This window comes from Dendrobates tinctorius, unplaced genomic scaffold (assembly GCF_039654945.1).
Source record: "Dendrobates tinctorius isolate UK_male_01 unplaced genomic scaffold, ASM3965494v1 ptg000028l, whole genome shotgun sequence".
Taxonomy (NCBI): Eukaryota; Metazoa; Chordata; class Amphibia; order Anura; family Dendrobatidae; genus Dendrobates; species Dendrobates tinctorius.
In genome coordinates this window covers 49,754,780-49,768,606 of record NW_027361696.1, presented here as the reverse complement: position 1 = coordinate 49,768,606, position 13,827 = coordinate 49,754,780, and the positions used below count along the sequence as shown (strand labels likewise).

General features: G+C 47.5%; 1 protein-coding gene across 2 annotated transcripts in view; it reads left to right on the top strand.

Moving 5' to 3' along the window:
* Positions 1-221: 221 nt before the first annotated feature.
* Positions 222-13,827, top strand: part of LOC141085366 (phospholipase A2 inhibitor NAI-like) — a 50,474-nt gene continuing 36,868 nt past the window's right edge. The window contains exon 1 of one of the 2 annotated variants that reach the window (XM_073570657.1): positions 222-366. In XM_073570657.1, coding sequence (XP_073426758.1) covers positions 267-366 — 100 coding nt within the window. In that variant the 5' untranslated portion in view covers positions 222-266. Of the gene's footprint in view, positions 367-6,516; positions 6,626-13,827 lie in introns of those variants that run through there. The other variant, XM_073570658.1, reaches the window with a different exon arrangement.

Sequence of the window (13,827 nt, the reverse complement as noted above, 5' to 3'; positions counted from 1 at the left end):
CGGGATATGGTGTGATCTGTCCGTACAATGTTCTTGTATTTGTGAATAGTTTATATCTGTCCCCAGTAGCCAGTTATTGGGGTCCAGCGCCCCCCCAGGCCATACGCTGGTGCTGGGGACCTGTGTCTGTAGATGCCGCACACCTCTCCCACTGCCCGGCTTTCATTGGTCTCCTCTCCGCCTCTGTCTACTGAATCCGTGCACTCGCCCCCCACTCCCACCCACCCTGGCATTCTGCGTATAAAACGCCACACCCTGAGGATGGGATGATCCAGATCATCCACAGAGCATCCCGAGCACTGCAGAGCAGCACCATGGTGGCCGCCGTCGCCCTCCTCTGTCTTGTGGCCAGCATACTGGAAGGAGGTGAGTGCTTCTGTGCACAGAGCAGTGATGCAGCAGAGCTGAGCTTGAGCCTCACAGAAGAGAATCAGCTCTGCTACATCTGTGGGTGTGTGTATAGTACGCGGTTCCCAGTCCTCTGCTAGATCCCTGCATGCCTCTGGTGTCTGGGTAATGTCTGCCTGTGACGCACATTGTAAGGAATTGGGTTTCTGCAGGGGAATGAGACAGGTCCACGGATAGGGACAGATGCTGAGCTATGTATCTCCATTCATATATAGCGGCAACATATTCTACAGCACTGTACAGAGAGCACAATCCCCCCTCCGTCATCCCTGTCCCCATGGGGCTCATTATTCAGAATGATTTTTAAGCTTATGAAGGGACTAAATCCAAGTAGAGATGTGAGGCGGCATCCCCCGGGTTATGACACCGATATCAGTATCCTCATTGTCCGCCAATAAAATTCCTCATTCCGATGTCAGAACGCGGAGAATACAGGGAAGAGCGGCGCTGCCCGAGCACTGCTGATCTCCACCACCGAGACACTGCTGATCTCCGCCACAAATACACTGCTGATGTCCACCACCGAGACACAGCTGATCTCCGACACCGAGACACTGCTGATCTCCCAACACCGAGACACTGTTGATCTCCATCACCGAGATACTGCTGATCTCCTCCAATGATACACTGCTGATCTCCATCACCGAGATACAGCTGATCTCCGACACCGAGACACTGCTGATCTCCTCCACTGAGACACTGCTGATCTCCGCCACCAAGACACTGCTGATCTCTGCCACTGAGACACTGCTGATCTCCGCCATTGAGACACTGCTGATCTCCACCACCGAGAAACTGCTGATCTCCGCCACTGAGACACTGCTGATGTCCACCACCGAGACACTGCTGATCTCTGCTACCGAGACACTGATGATCTCCACCACGGAGATACTGCTGATTTCCGCCTTCAAGACAATGCTGATTTCTACTACCGAGAGAGAGACTGCTGATCTCTGCCACCGAGACTCTGCTGATCTCCGCCACCGAGACACTGCTGATCTCCACCACCGAGAAACTGCTGATCTCCACCACGGATACACTGCTGCTGTCCACCACCGAGACACTGCTGATCTCCGCCACTGAGACACTGCTGATCTCCATCACCGAGATACTGCTGTTCTCTGCCATGTATACACTGCTGATCTCCACCACCAAGACACAGCTGATCTCCGGCACCAAGACACTGTTGATCTCACACCACCAAGACACTGCTGATCTCCGCCACCAAGACACTGCTGATCTCCTCCACTGAGAAACTGCTAATCTCCATCACCGAGACACTGCTGATCACCACCAAGACGCTACTGATCTCAACTACCAAGACACTGCTGATCTCAATCACCGAGACTCTGCTGATCTCCACCACTGAAACACTGCTGATCTCCACCATTGAGACACTGCTGATCTCCACCACCGAGACACTGCTGATCTCCGCCACTGAGACACTGCTGATATCCACCACCGAGACACTGCTGATATCCACCACCGAGACACTGCTGATCTCCGCCACTGAGACACTGCTGATCTCCATCAGCGAGATACTGCTGATCTCTGCCATGGATACACTGCTGATCTCCACCACCAAGACACAGCTGATCTCCGGCACCAAGACACTGTTGATCTCACACTACCAAGACACTGCTGATCTCCACTGAGACACTGCTGATCTCCATCACCGAGATACTGCTGATCTCCGCCATTGACACACTGCTGATCTCCATCACCGAGATACTGCTGATCTCCGCCATTGACACACTGCTGATCTCCATCACCGAGATACAGCTGATCTCCGACACCGAGACACTGCTGATCTCCTCCACTGAGACACTGCTGATCTCCATCACCAAGACACTGCTGATCTCCACCACCAAGACACTACTGATCTCCGCCACCAAGACACTGCTGATCTCCGCCACTGAGACACTGCTGATCTCCGCCATTGAGACACTGCTGATCTCCACCACCGAGACACTGCTGATCTCCGCCACTGACACACTGCTGATGTCCACCACCGAGACACTGCTGATCTCTGCTACCGAGACACTGATGATCTCCACCACGGAGACACTGCTGATTTCCGCCTTCAAGACAATGCTGATTTCTACTACCGAGAGAGACACTGCTGATCTCTGCCACCGAGACTCTGCTGATCTCCGCCACCGAGACACTGCTGATCTCCACCACCGAGAAACTGCTGATCTCCACCACGGATACACTGCTGATGTCCACCACCGAGACACTGCTGATCTCCGCCACTGAGACACTGCTGATCTCCATCACCGAGATACTGCTGATCTCTGCCATGGATACACTGCTGATCTCCACCACCAAGACACAGCTGATCTCCGGCACCAAGACACTGTTGATCTCACACCACCAAGACACTGCTGATCTCCGCCACCAAGACACTGCTGATCTCCTCCACTGAGAAACTGCTAATCTCCATCACCGAGACACTGCTGATCACCACCAAGACGCTACTGATCTCAACTACCAAGACACTGCTGATCTCAATCACCGAGACTCTGCTGATCTCCACCACTGAAACACTGCTGATCTCCGCCATTGAGACACTGCTGATCTCCACCACCGAGACACTGCTGATCTCCGCCACTGAGACACTGCTGATATCCACCACCGAGACACTGCTGATCTCCGCCACTGAGACACTACTGATCTCCACCACTGAGACACTGCTGATCTCCGCTACCTAGACACTGATGAGCTCCACCACGGAGACACTGCTGATTTCCGCCATCAAGACAATGCTGTTTTCTGCTACCGAGAGGGACACTGCTGATCTCTGCCACCGAGACATTGCTGATCTCCACCACCAAGACACTGCTAATCTCCACCACGGAGACACAGCTGATCTCCACCACCAAGACACTGCTGATCTCCGCCACCGAGACACTGCTGATCTCCATCACCGAGAGAGACACTGGTGATCTCCACTGATCCCTGCCATAAAGACACTGCTGATCTCCACCACCAAGACTCTGCTGATCACCACCGAGACACTGCTGATCTCCGCCACCGAGACACTGCTGATCTCCGCCACCGAGACACTGCTGAACCCCACCACCGAGACACTGCTGATCTCCACCACCGAGACACTGCTTATCTCCACCAACGAGACACTGCTGATCTCCGCCACCGAGACACTGCTGATCTCCACCATAGAGACACTGCTGATCTCCGCCATCGAGACACTGCTGATTTCCGCCATCGATACACTGCTGATTTCCGCCATCGAGACACTGCTGATTTCCGCCATCGAGACACTGCTGATCTCCGCCATAGAGACACTGCTGATCCCCACCATTGAGACACTGCTGATTTCTGTCATCGAAACACTGCTGATCTCTGCCATCAAGACACTGCTGATCTCCGCCACCAAGACACTGCTGATCTCCTCCACTGAGAAACTGCTAATCTCCATCACCGAGACACTGCTGATCACCACCAAGACGCTACTGATCTCAACTACCAAGACACTGCTGATCTCAATCACCGAGACTCTGCTGATCTCCACCACTGAAACACTGCTGATCTCCGCCATTGAGACACTGCTGATCTCCACCACCGAGACACTGCTGATCTCCGCCACTGAGACACTGCTGATATCCACCACCGAGACACTGCTGATCTCCGCCACTGAGACACTACTGATCTCCACCACTGAGACACTGCTGATCTCCGCTACCTAGACACTGATGAGCTCCACCACGGAGACACTGCTGATTTCCGCCATCAAGACAATGCTGTTTTCTGCTACCGAGAGGGACACTGCTGATCTCTGCCACCGAGACATTGCTGATCTCCACCACCGAGACACTGCTAATCTCCACCACGGAGACACAGCTGATCTCCACCACCAAGACACTGCTGATCTCCGCCACCGAGACACTGCTGATCTCCATCACCGAGAGAGACACTGGTGATCTCCACTGATCCCTGCCATAAAGATACTGCTGATCTCCACCACCAAGACTCTGCTGATCACCACCGAGACACTGCTGATCTCCGCCACCGAGACACTGCTGATCTCCGCCACCGAGACACTGCTGAACCCCACCACCGAGACACTGCTTATCTCCACCAACGAGACACTGCTTATCTCCACCAACGAGACACTGCTGATTTCTGCCATCGAGACACTGCTGATTTCCGCCATCGAGACACTGCTGATTTCCGCCATCGAGACACTGCTGATCTCCGCCATAGAGACACTGCTGATCCCCACCATTGAGACACTGCTGATTTCTGTCATCGACACACTGCTGATCTCTGCCATCAAGACACTGGTGATCTCCGCCATCGAGACACTGCTCATTTCCGCCACGGAAACACTGCTGATCTTCGCTACTGAGAGAAATAGCGACATTACAGAGGCAGCAGGGTGTATTATACAGGGTTTTGTCTCAGCTGCTGCAGAACATCATAATACACCTCAGCTGCTGCAGAATCTCATAATACCCCTCAGCTGCTGAAGAACATCATGATACACCTCAGCTGCTGCAGAACCTCATAAAACACCTCAGCTGCTGCAGAATCTCATAATAAACCTCAGCTGCTGCAGAACATCATAATACACTTCATCTGCTGCAGAACATCATAGTACACCTCAGCTGCTGGAGAACATCATAATACACCTCAGCTGCTGCAGAACCTAATAATACACCTCAGCTGCTGCACAACCTCATAATACACCTCAGCTGCTGCACAACCTCATAATGTACCCCAGCTGCTGCAGAACATCATAATACACCTCAGCTGCTGCAAAACCTCATAATACACCTCAGATGCTGCAGAACCTCATAATACACCTCAGCTGCTGCAGATCCTCATAATACACCTCATTTGTTGCAGAACCTCATAATTCACCTCAGATGCTGCAGAATATTATAGTACACCTCAGCTGCTGCAGAACCTCATAATACACCTCAGCTGTTCCAGAACATCATAATACACCTCAGCTGCTGCAGAACCTCATAATACACCTCCGCTGCTGCAGAACATTATAATACACCTCAGCTGCTGAAGAACCTCATAATACACCTCAGCTGCTGCAGAACCCCATATTACACCTCAGCTGCTGCAGAACATCATAACACACCTCAGCTGCTGCAGAACCTCATAATACACCTCAGCTGCTGAAGAAGCTTATAATTCACCTCAGCTGCTGGAGAACCTCATAATTCACCTCAGGTGCTGCAGAATCTCATAATACACCTCAGCTGCTGCAGAACCTCTTAGTACACCTCAGCTGTTGCAGAACATCATAATACACCTCAGCTGCTGAAGAACTTCATAATACACCTCAGCTCATGCAGAACATCAAAATACACCTCAGCTGCTGAAGAACCTCATAATACACATCAGCTGCTGCAGAACCTCATAATACACCTCAGCTGCTGCAGAACCTCATAATACACCTCAGCTGCTGCAGAACATCATATTACACCTCAGCTGTTGCAGAACCTCATGACACAACTCAGCTGCTGCAGAACCTCATAAAACACTTCAACTGCTGCGAACCCCATAATACACCTCAGCTGCTGCAGAACCTCATAATCCACCTCAGCTGTTGCAGAACATCATAATACACCTCAGCTGCTGCAGAACCTCATAATACACCTCAGTTGCTGCAGAACATCATAATACACCTCAGCTGCTGCAGAACATCATAATACATCAGTGCTGCTGCAGAACATCATACTACACTTCAGCTGCTGCAGAACATCATAATACACACCTCAGCTTCATTGCTAGGATCTGTGGGGGTCCCGGTGGTCAGACCCCCACTTCATACCAACTAATGGCACTTGTTTTAGCCTCTTTTCCATGGTGGGCAGGTTTTCACTGACTACAGGTGATGGGCAGGCAGCCTACATTGCAAGTAGAAAGCTGTAGTGTAATGAATCTCTTTTCCTAAACTCCATGGCAGTGACCTCAGCCCCATTAGTGACACAGCAGATGGGAGTCGGAACAAGTAATTGACTTCTTGGTTCCCTTCCAGCTGCTCAGTAATGTTATATATACCCGCTATATATTGGGACTGGCCAGATTACAAATCATTGCTGGACGGTGGTCATGGTTCACATTATCCATTGCTAACATATGAGGAGGTTGCCGGCCGGTGACCGGGTGACCAGCAGCCTGAGTCCCATGGCCTTCAGCATGGATGACCATGGTAGCAACTTCCTGTCCTCAGGTACAAAGGAAAGGTCAGCTTTGAAGCACAAACTGCAGCTGTAACCTGCACAGAAAATAGGAGAATTCAGAAACTCTATGAAGATGAATTATGTAGGCAGACAAATTACTTAAAGGGGTGGTCCAGTTAATATATACAGTATATATGTGTATAATTTCCCATGTTGGCAAGATATCAGTGCTGTGTAATGGAGATTTATATCTCAGCCAGGCCCCTTCTCAATCACAGGGCTGGCTGTTCAGTTCCCTATCTGAGCCTGCCCCCTTCTCTCTCATGGGTGATGTATAAACAGAGAAGGGGGTTTGCCTTCTGGCTAAGTGCAAACTTCTATGTGTGAGCCAGACCCCTTCTCTGTCACATCGGATGCATAGACAGAGAAGGTGGCTTCTGTTAGCTTATTCCAACATCTGAGCCAGCCCCCTTCTCTTTCACGGACAATGCATACACAGAGAAGGCGGCTGCTGTTTGTCTGCTTATTCCCATATCTGAGCCAGCCCCCTTCCCTGTTACATCTGATGCATAGACAGAGAAGGAGGCTGCTGTTTGTCTGCTTATTCCCATATCTGAGCCAGCCCCCTTCCCTGTTACATCTGATGCATACAAAGAGAAGGCGGCTGCTGTTTGTCTGCTTATTCCCATATCTGAGCCAGCCCCCTTCCCTGTTACATCCGATGCATACACAGAGAAGGCGGCTGCTGTTTGTCTGCTTATTCCCATATCTGAGCCAGCCCCCTTCTCTGTTACAATCGATGCATAGATAGAGAAGGAGGCGGCTGTTTGTCTGCTTATTCCCATATCTGAGCCAGCCCCCTTCTCTGTTACATTCGATGCATAGACAGAGAAGGAGGCTGCTGTTTGTCTGCTTATTCCCATATCTGAGCCAGCCCCCTTCCCTGTTACATCTGATGCATAGACAGAGAAGGAGGCTGCTGTTTGTCTGCTTATTCCCATATCTGAGCCAGCCCCCTTCCCTGTTACATCTGATGCATACACAGAGAAGGCGGCTGCTGTTTGTCTGCTTATTCCCATATCTGAGCCAGCCCCCTTCTCTGTTACATTCGATGCATAGACAGAGAAGGATGCTGCTGTTTGTCTGCTTATCCCCATATCTGAGCCAGCCCCCTTCCCTGTTTCATCTGATGCATAGACAGAGAAGGAGGCTTCTGTTTGTCTGCTTATTTCCATATCTGAGTCAGCCCCCTTTTCTGTCACAGACAATGCATACAGAGAAGTGGGCTGCTCTCTTTCTGCTTATTCTCGTACTTGAGCCAGCCCCCTTCTCTGTCACATCCGATACATATCTTTCTTACCTAAAATTTATTAGTAAATTATAGAAATTACTATTTAAGGCTCATTACAAAATACATTTTTTTAACCTTGATCGCCGGTTACGGTACGGTATATCCATATGTCTAAAGGTGTATTCACACTAAGTTTTTTCCCGAGTTGGGCAGAAACTCTCCAGCAAAACTTGTGGTTTTGTAAAGTTTTTGCTCCGAAAACTCAGCCAAATAAAAAACCTCAGTGGGAAGAATGAGGGTCCCCTGATGTGCTTGAGGCGGTGGTCACCACATCCAGGCAGACATTACATGTAGAGGTGGCAGGACAGGTACGTTCCAGACCAGATGTCTTTAGCATCAAGCTCTCTCCTGTAGTGCTAATTTGCTACAATGTATCAATGCAGAAATGTGTGGAATATACAGGTTTTCAGCCTCAGACTGTTCCCATTCACTGACAGCGAACAGTGATCCTGACAATAGTGAACAATAGAAGCACAAAGTATGTTAAAAAGTTGCAGATTTTTTTCCCCCAGAATTTTTACATCTGAGCTTGGATGGATGAGCTCATTATATGAATTAAGTGAAGAAGGGGGAAAATCCATTTAGCTGCATTTCTTGTATTTATTACCAAGGGCGTCCTCATTCTCAGTCACTTATGGGCATTGAGGAAGATGCTCTCAGGGAAATATTTATTGCAGCCTTCTAAAAAAAACAAATCCGAGAAAGCACGGCCCCCCTGCAGGACCCATAGGGTAAGTTCACACTGGGCGTTTTTGCTGCGGCAAAAACGCATATTTAGGTGTGTTTTTGGTGCTTCTTTGTTTGCGTTTTGTTGCGGTTTTAGTGCGTTTTTTTCATGCGTTTTTGGGGATAACTTGTGTCTCTTTGTGCATGCTGATAAAATTGAGTGCCCCCCAGAGGAAAAAAAACTACTTGCTGTAGAACCATACCTCTAGATCCTTTGAAAAGCCAGTAATTCATATGCGGCATACAGTAAAATCACAGAGTGCCAGGTTAGAATAGATAGAATAGGTATATACACATTAAATACATATATACTGTATGTATAACCAGCAAAGGCTATGCAGACAGCTGCGGGCTGATATTAATAGCCTAGGAAGGGGCCATGGATACTGCCCCCCAGGCTAAAAACATCAGCTCTCAGACGCCACAGAAAAGTTGCGCCAATTCTGGCACTTAGCCTCACTCTTCCCACTTGCCCTGTAGCGTTGGCAAGTGGGGTTAATATTTGTGGGGTTGATGTTACCTTTGTATTGTCAGGTGACATCAAGTCCTGAAGTTAGTAATGTAGAGAAGTCAATAAGACGCCCTCATTACTAACCCTATAGTCACATTGTATGAAAACACACACACCAAGAATAAAGTCCTTTAATTGAATAAAATGACACAGACTCCTTTAGTAATCTTAATTAAACCACAGTTACAACCTCACCTAATTCCACTGAAGCCCTCATTCTCCTGTAATAAACCTAAAATAATAAAACAACAATATCTCTCACCTCTCCGTCATTCTGTCCCATGCCGTAATCCATGTCTGGGGGAGAAATAGTTTCCAACCTGGACGGTGCCAAGATGTGACTGTCCAGGCTGAGAACTTACTGGTAAATAAGCTGCTGCGAGCGCAGCCTCAGTGACTAGTGGTGATGTCACTGAGGCTGCGTTCCCAGCCGGGCTTAACAGCAGTGGCAGAGGCGAGGCGAGTTCACTGGGCGAATTTCACTGCGGTGAATTTCAACTGTGGTGAGTTCGCCTCTGCACAGTGCGACTTTCTCACCATGCTAGCGGGGATCTCACAGAGAGTACCAGCCCCCACCTGTCAGCTTTAGCAAGGCTGGTTGTCAGAAATAGAGGGGACCCCACACTGTTTTGTTTTAAATTCTTATTTATTTAAATAATAAAAAAAAACAGGGACCCCTCTATTCTTGATAACCAGCCTTGCTGAAGCTGATAGCTGAGGGTTGCAGCCCCCAGCTCTGAGTTTTGCCTGGCTGGTTATCAAAAATACAGGGGAATCCACACAGGTTTTTTTTAGTTATTATTTACAGCGCAGGAGAGGCTAATGAATACTCCCTTCATCCGCTCCTGCACTGTTATTGGCGGCAGCAGGAGTCGGATGATGGGAGCGGTTGTCCCATCAGCTGACACCAATGACCGGAGGTAAGCTGTATATCTCCGATCACAGCTCAGCGCTCACGCTGTCTTTTGACAGCGTGGTAACCGCGGCTCTCTGACCGGCGAGGATGGTTTCCCCACCGATCAGAAGTGGTGTTTTCTGTGCTGTCATGCATATGACAGCATGTCAAACACTGTATTGTCGGGCCCCCCATTCAAGTGAATGGGGTTCGGGTCCTCTCTGCTGGATGACAGGCTGTATGAACACAATATGCAGCCTGCCATCTAGATGTAACAGAGCCGAGTGATGTCACATCCGGCTGTCCTTGATTTTTCTGCAGCACATGTGCTGCAAGAAAAGTCAACCTGCGTATTTGCAGCGTTTTTTCACCATCCATTCAAGTCAATGATTGAAAAACACTGCAAAAACGCTAAAAAAATGCTGAAAGAAGTGACATGCTCTATGGCAAAAAACGATGCAAAGCACAAAATCCTGATCTCAAAGAAACTCCTAGGCTTTGCTGATACTGTAAAAAGCAACTGAAAATTAGCATTAAAAAATGCAGGAAAAACGCCCAGTGTGAACTTATCTATAGTCTGCTGTGTTTCTCCATGAAAGTGGTTTTGTGCCTTTAAAGGGGACATCCACTTTATAACCCACTAACCTGAGTAGTTCTGATCAAGAGGTGGTGGTGGTGCCCATCACACCAACCTAGCTGGCCAGTAGGTGGCAGTCCATTCGAAAGGGGCATTGCAGTTCCCCTTTTTCAATATCGGTGTGGGTTCCCCCAGCAGTTAACAATGTATCACCTGTTCTGTGGATAGGTGAGATCTTGTCCAGTTGGAAATAATCATTTAATGACTGAATAAATAAATTATAAGACAGTTGAGGTTAAGGACCTGGGTCATGGGACCTTTTACAGTAACTCAATGGGAGTCAAACAGACTTCATTCTGGTTCAAGCGAACTGTAGTTTACTCTGATTGCGGCACAAATAATATTGGTTATAGGCTGTGATTCCGAGCTTGATAGTTATGGACTTTGGCAAACAACTTGGTGGTTACAGTCTTTGAAACACAACTTAGCTCTTAGAGTCTTTGAAACACAACTTGTCGGTTGCAGCATTTGGCATACTGGCATAGTCTTTGGCACATAGCTGTGCAGTTTCAGTCATTATCACATAGCTTGGTAGTTACAGTGTTTGGTAAAAACAGCTTAATAGTTACAGTGTTTTGCACACAACTTGGCTTTTACAGTCTTTGGTACATGGCTTGGTGGTTACAGTCTTTGTTACACGACTTGGTGGTTACAGTCTTTGTTACACGACTTGGTGGTTACAGTCTTTGGTACACGACTTGGTGGTTACAGTCTTTGGTACAAGACTTGGTGGCTACAGTCATTGTTACACGACTTGGTGGTTACAGTCTTTGGTATATGACTTGGTGGTTACAGTCTTTGGTATATAACTTGGTGGTTACAGTCTTTGTTACACGACTTGGTGGTTACAGTCTTTGGTACACGACTTGGTGGTTACAGTCTTTGGTACACGACTTGGTGGTTACAGTCTTTGGTACACGACTTGGTGGTTACAGTCTTTGGTACAAGACTTGGTGGCTACAGTCATTGTTACACGACTTGGTGAATACAGTCTTTGGTATATGACTTGGTGGTTACAGTCTTTGGTATATAACTTGGTGGTTACAGTCTTTGGTACAAGACTTGGTGGTTACAGTCTTTGTTACACGATTTGGTGGTTACAGTCTTTGGTATATGACTTGGTGGTTACAGTCTTTTGTACACAACTTGGTGGATACAGTCTTTGGTATATGACTTGGTGGTTACAGTCTTTGGTATATAACTTGGTGGTTACAGTCTTTGTTACACGATTTGGTGGTTACAGTCTTTGGTATATGACTTGGTGGTTACAGTCTTTTGTACACAACTTGGTGGTTACAGTCTTTGGTATATGACTTGGTGGTTACAGTCTGGTATATGACTTGGTGGTTACAGTCTTTGGTACACGATTAAGCAGTTACAGTCTTTGGCACACGACTTGGTGGTTACAGTCTTTTGTACACAACTTGGTGGTTACAGTCTTTGGTATATTACTTGATGGTTAGAGTCTTTGGCACACAACTTGGTGTTTAAGTGTTTGATACACAATTGTCAGTTACAGTCTTTGACAGACAGCTTGTAAGCTACAGTAAATGACTACAACACTACTTTAAGAACTTGGACATGAGGAACACAAGTGTACAATCTATCTATCACTTTCCCAGAACAATATCACATTACATATAGTCAAAACGCTGCACAGGATATACCTAGCTTCTGTGGACAACCAAGCTGCATTATAACATCTCACCTCATCACTGACCACAGACCTGTGACCTGCAAATAACATGTTAAAGGGTTTCCTGCAATTCCACAACATTGTTCTTAAGGTAGGGAATGTTACAAAATAAAGAAATACCAACTACTGCACCCAAATGTTACTACCAATTGGCTGCAGTGGTCAGGCGACTGATGTATAGGATGTCATCATTTTTGATGACCACCAAAGCAGCAGGGGGACTCAAGGAGTTAGTAGTTGCAATTTATTTTATAACTTTCCCTAACTTAGGGCCAGTTTTGCATATTTTCAGAGAACCTGTTTAATGTCAGAATTGCACCCTCCCTCCTCGCATTGTATATACTTCAGCGTAAAAGTATCTGGACGTGCCTCCATATTTTATATAGATTTATGGGACAGGTCCCGGGGATACAATGGTGATCGATAGATCGCGGAGAGGCCTGGGCTGGTAGCACTGAATGTACTTTTGCCCAATGCCCATGGGATCCTGAATGCATCTCAGTCATTTTTTTGACCAGTCAGGTGATTGGAAAAAGTACAATTAGTGCAGACAACGATTAATCATCATTCTGCAGATTCCGGAAAGCTGCGTCGCCCATCTTTGGCTGCCAAAATATGACTGAGCTTCCAGCAAAGTCACAGGGCGTCATCAAGTATGGACTGAAGTTAGGGGATGATAGGGGCTGGCATATTTCTTTCCCAAATAAAGATAAAATTAAAGGGATTGTCCAAGACAACAATATCGAAGACCTGTCCTTCAGCACCCCCATCAATCATCTGTTAGCAGGTGTGTGATTGCCAGAAGTGTCCTGTAAACTGCAGTGATTGTTCTTAGGTCAGCTCCCATTGACTTCAATAGTAGCTGAGCTGCAGCATCTGACATTGACCACCGTACGGGGCTGTGCTGTCCCAGCACCATATACGTACGCTATACATTCTAGAAACAACACCACTCTTGTCTATAGGCCTAGTCCCAGCATGATATATGTCATTCATATTGGCTGCCTACTAACAGCTTATCTGTGCAGGTGCCAGATCTCGAGTGATCCTCAGGATGACTCATCAATATCTTAGTCCTGGATGACTCCTTTAAAATAAGGCTGAATGTTTTTTGCATTTGTTGCATTTTTTTTCTAAAAAAAACACCACTCTTGTCTATAGGCCGAGTCTGGTACTGCAGTTTAGTCGTATTGACTTAAATGGGGTTGAGCTGCAATACCAGACACAACCTATGGACAAAAGTGGAACTATTTCTGTAAAAATAATTACTTGTGCAAGACTGTAGGGGGCGTCAGAGCCTGAAATAGGGTTTCAAAGAGCACAGTTTTGCACGGAGTATTCCTTAAAGGGGACCAGTCACCAGTCCTAACATGTCCGTTTTAGTAAACATCTGTATTCCTCATGAAATAACAACTCCGGATCATCATTTTCTATTA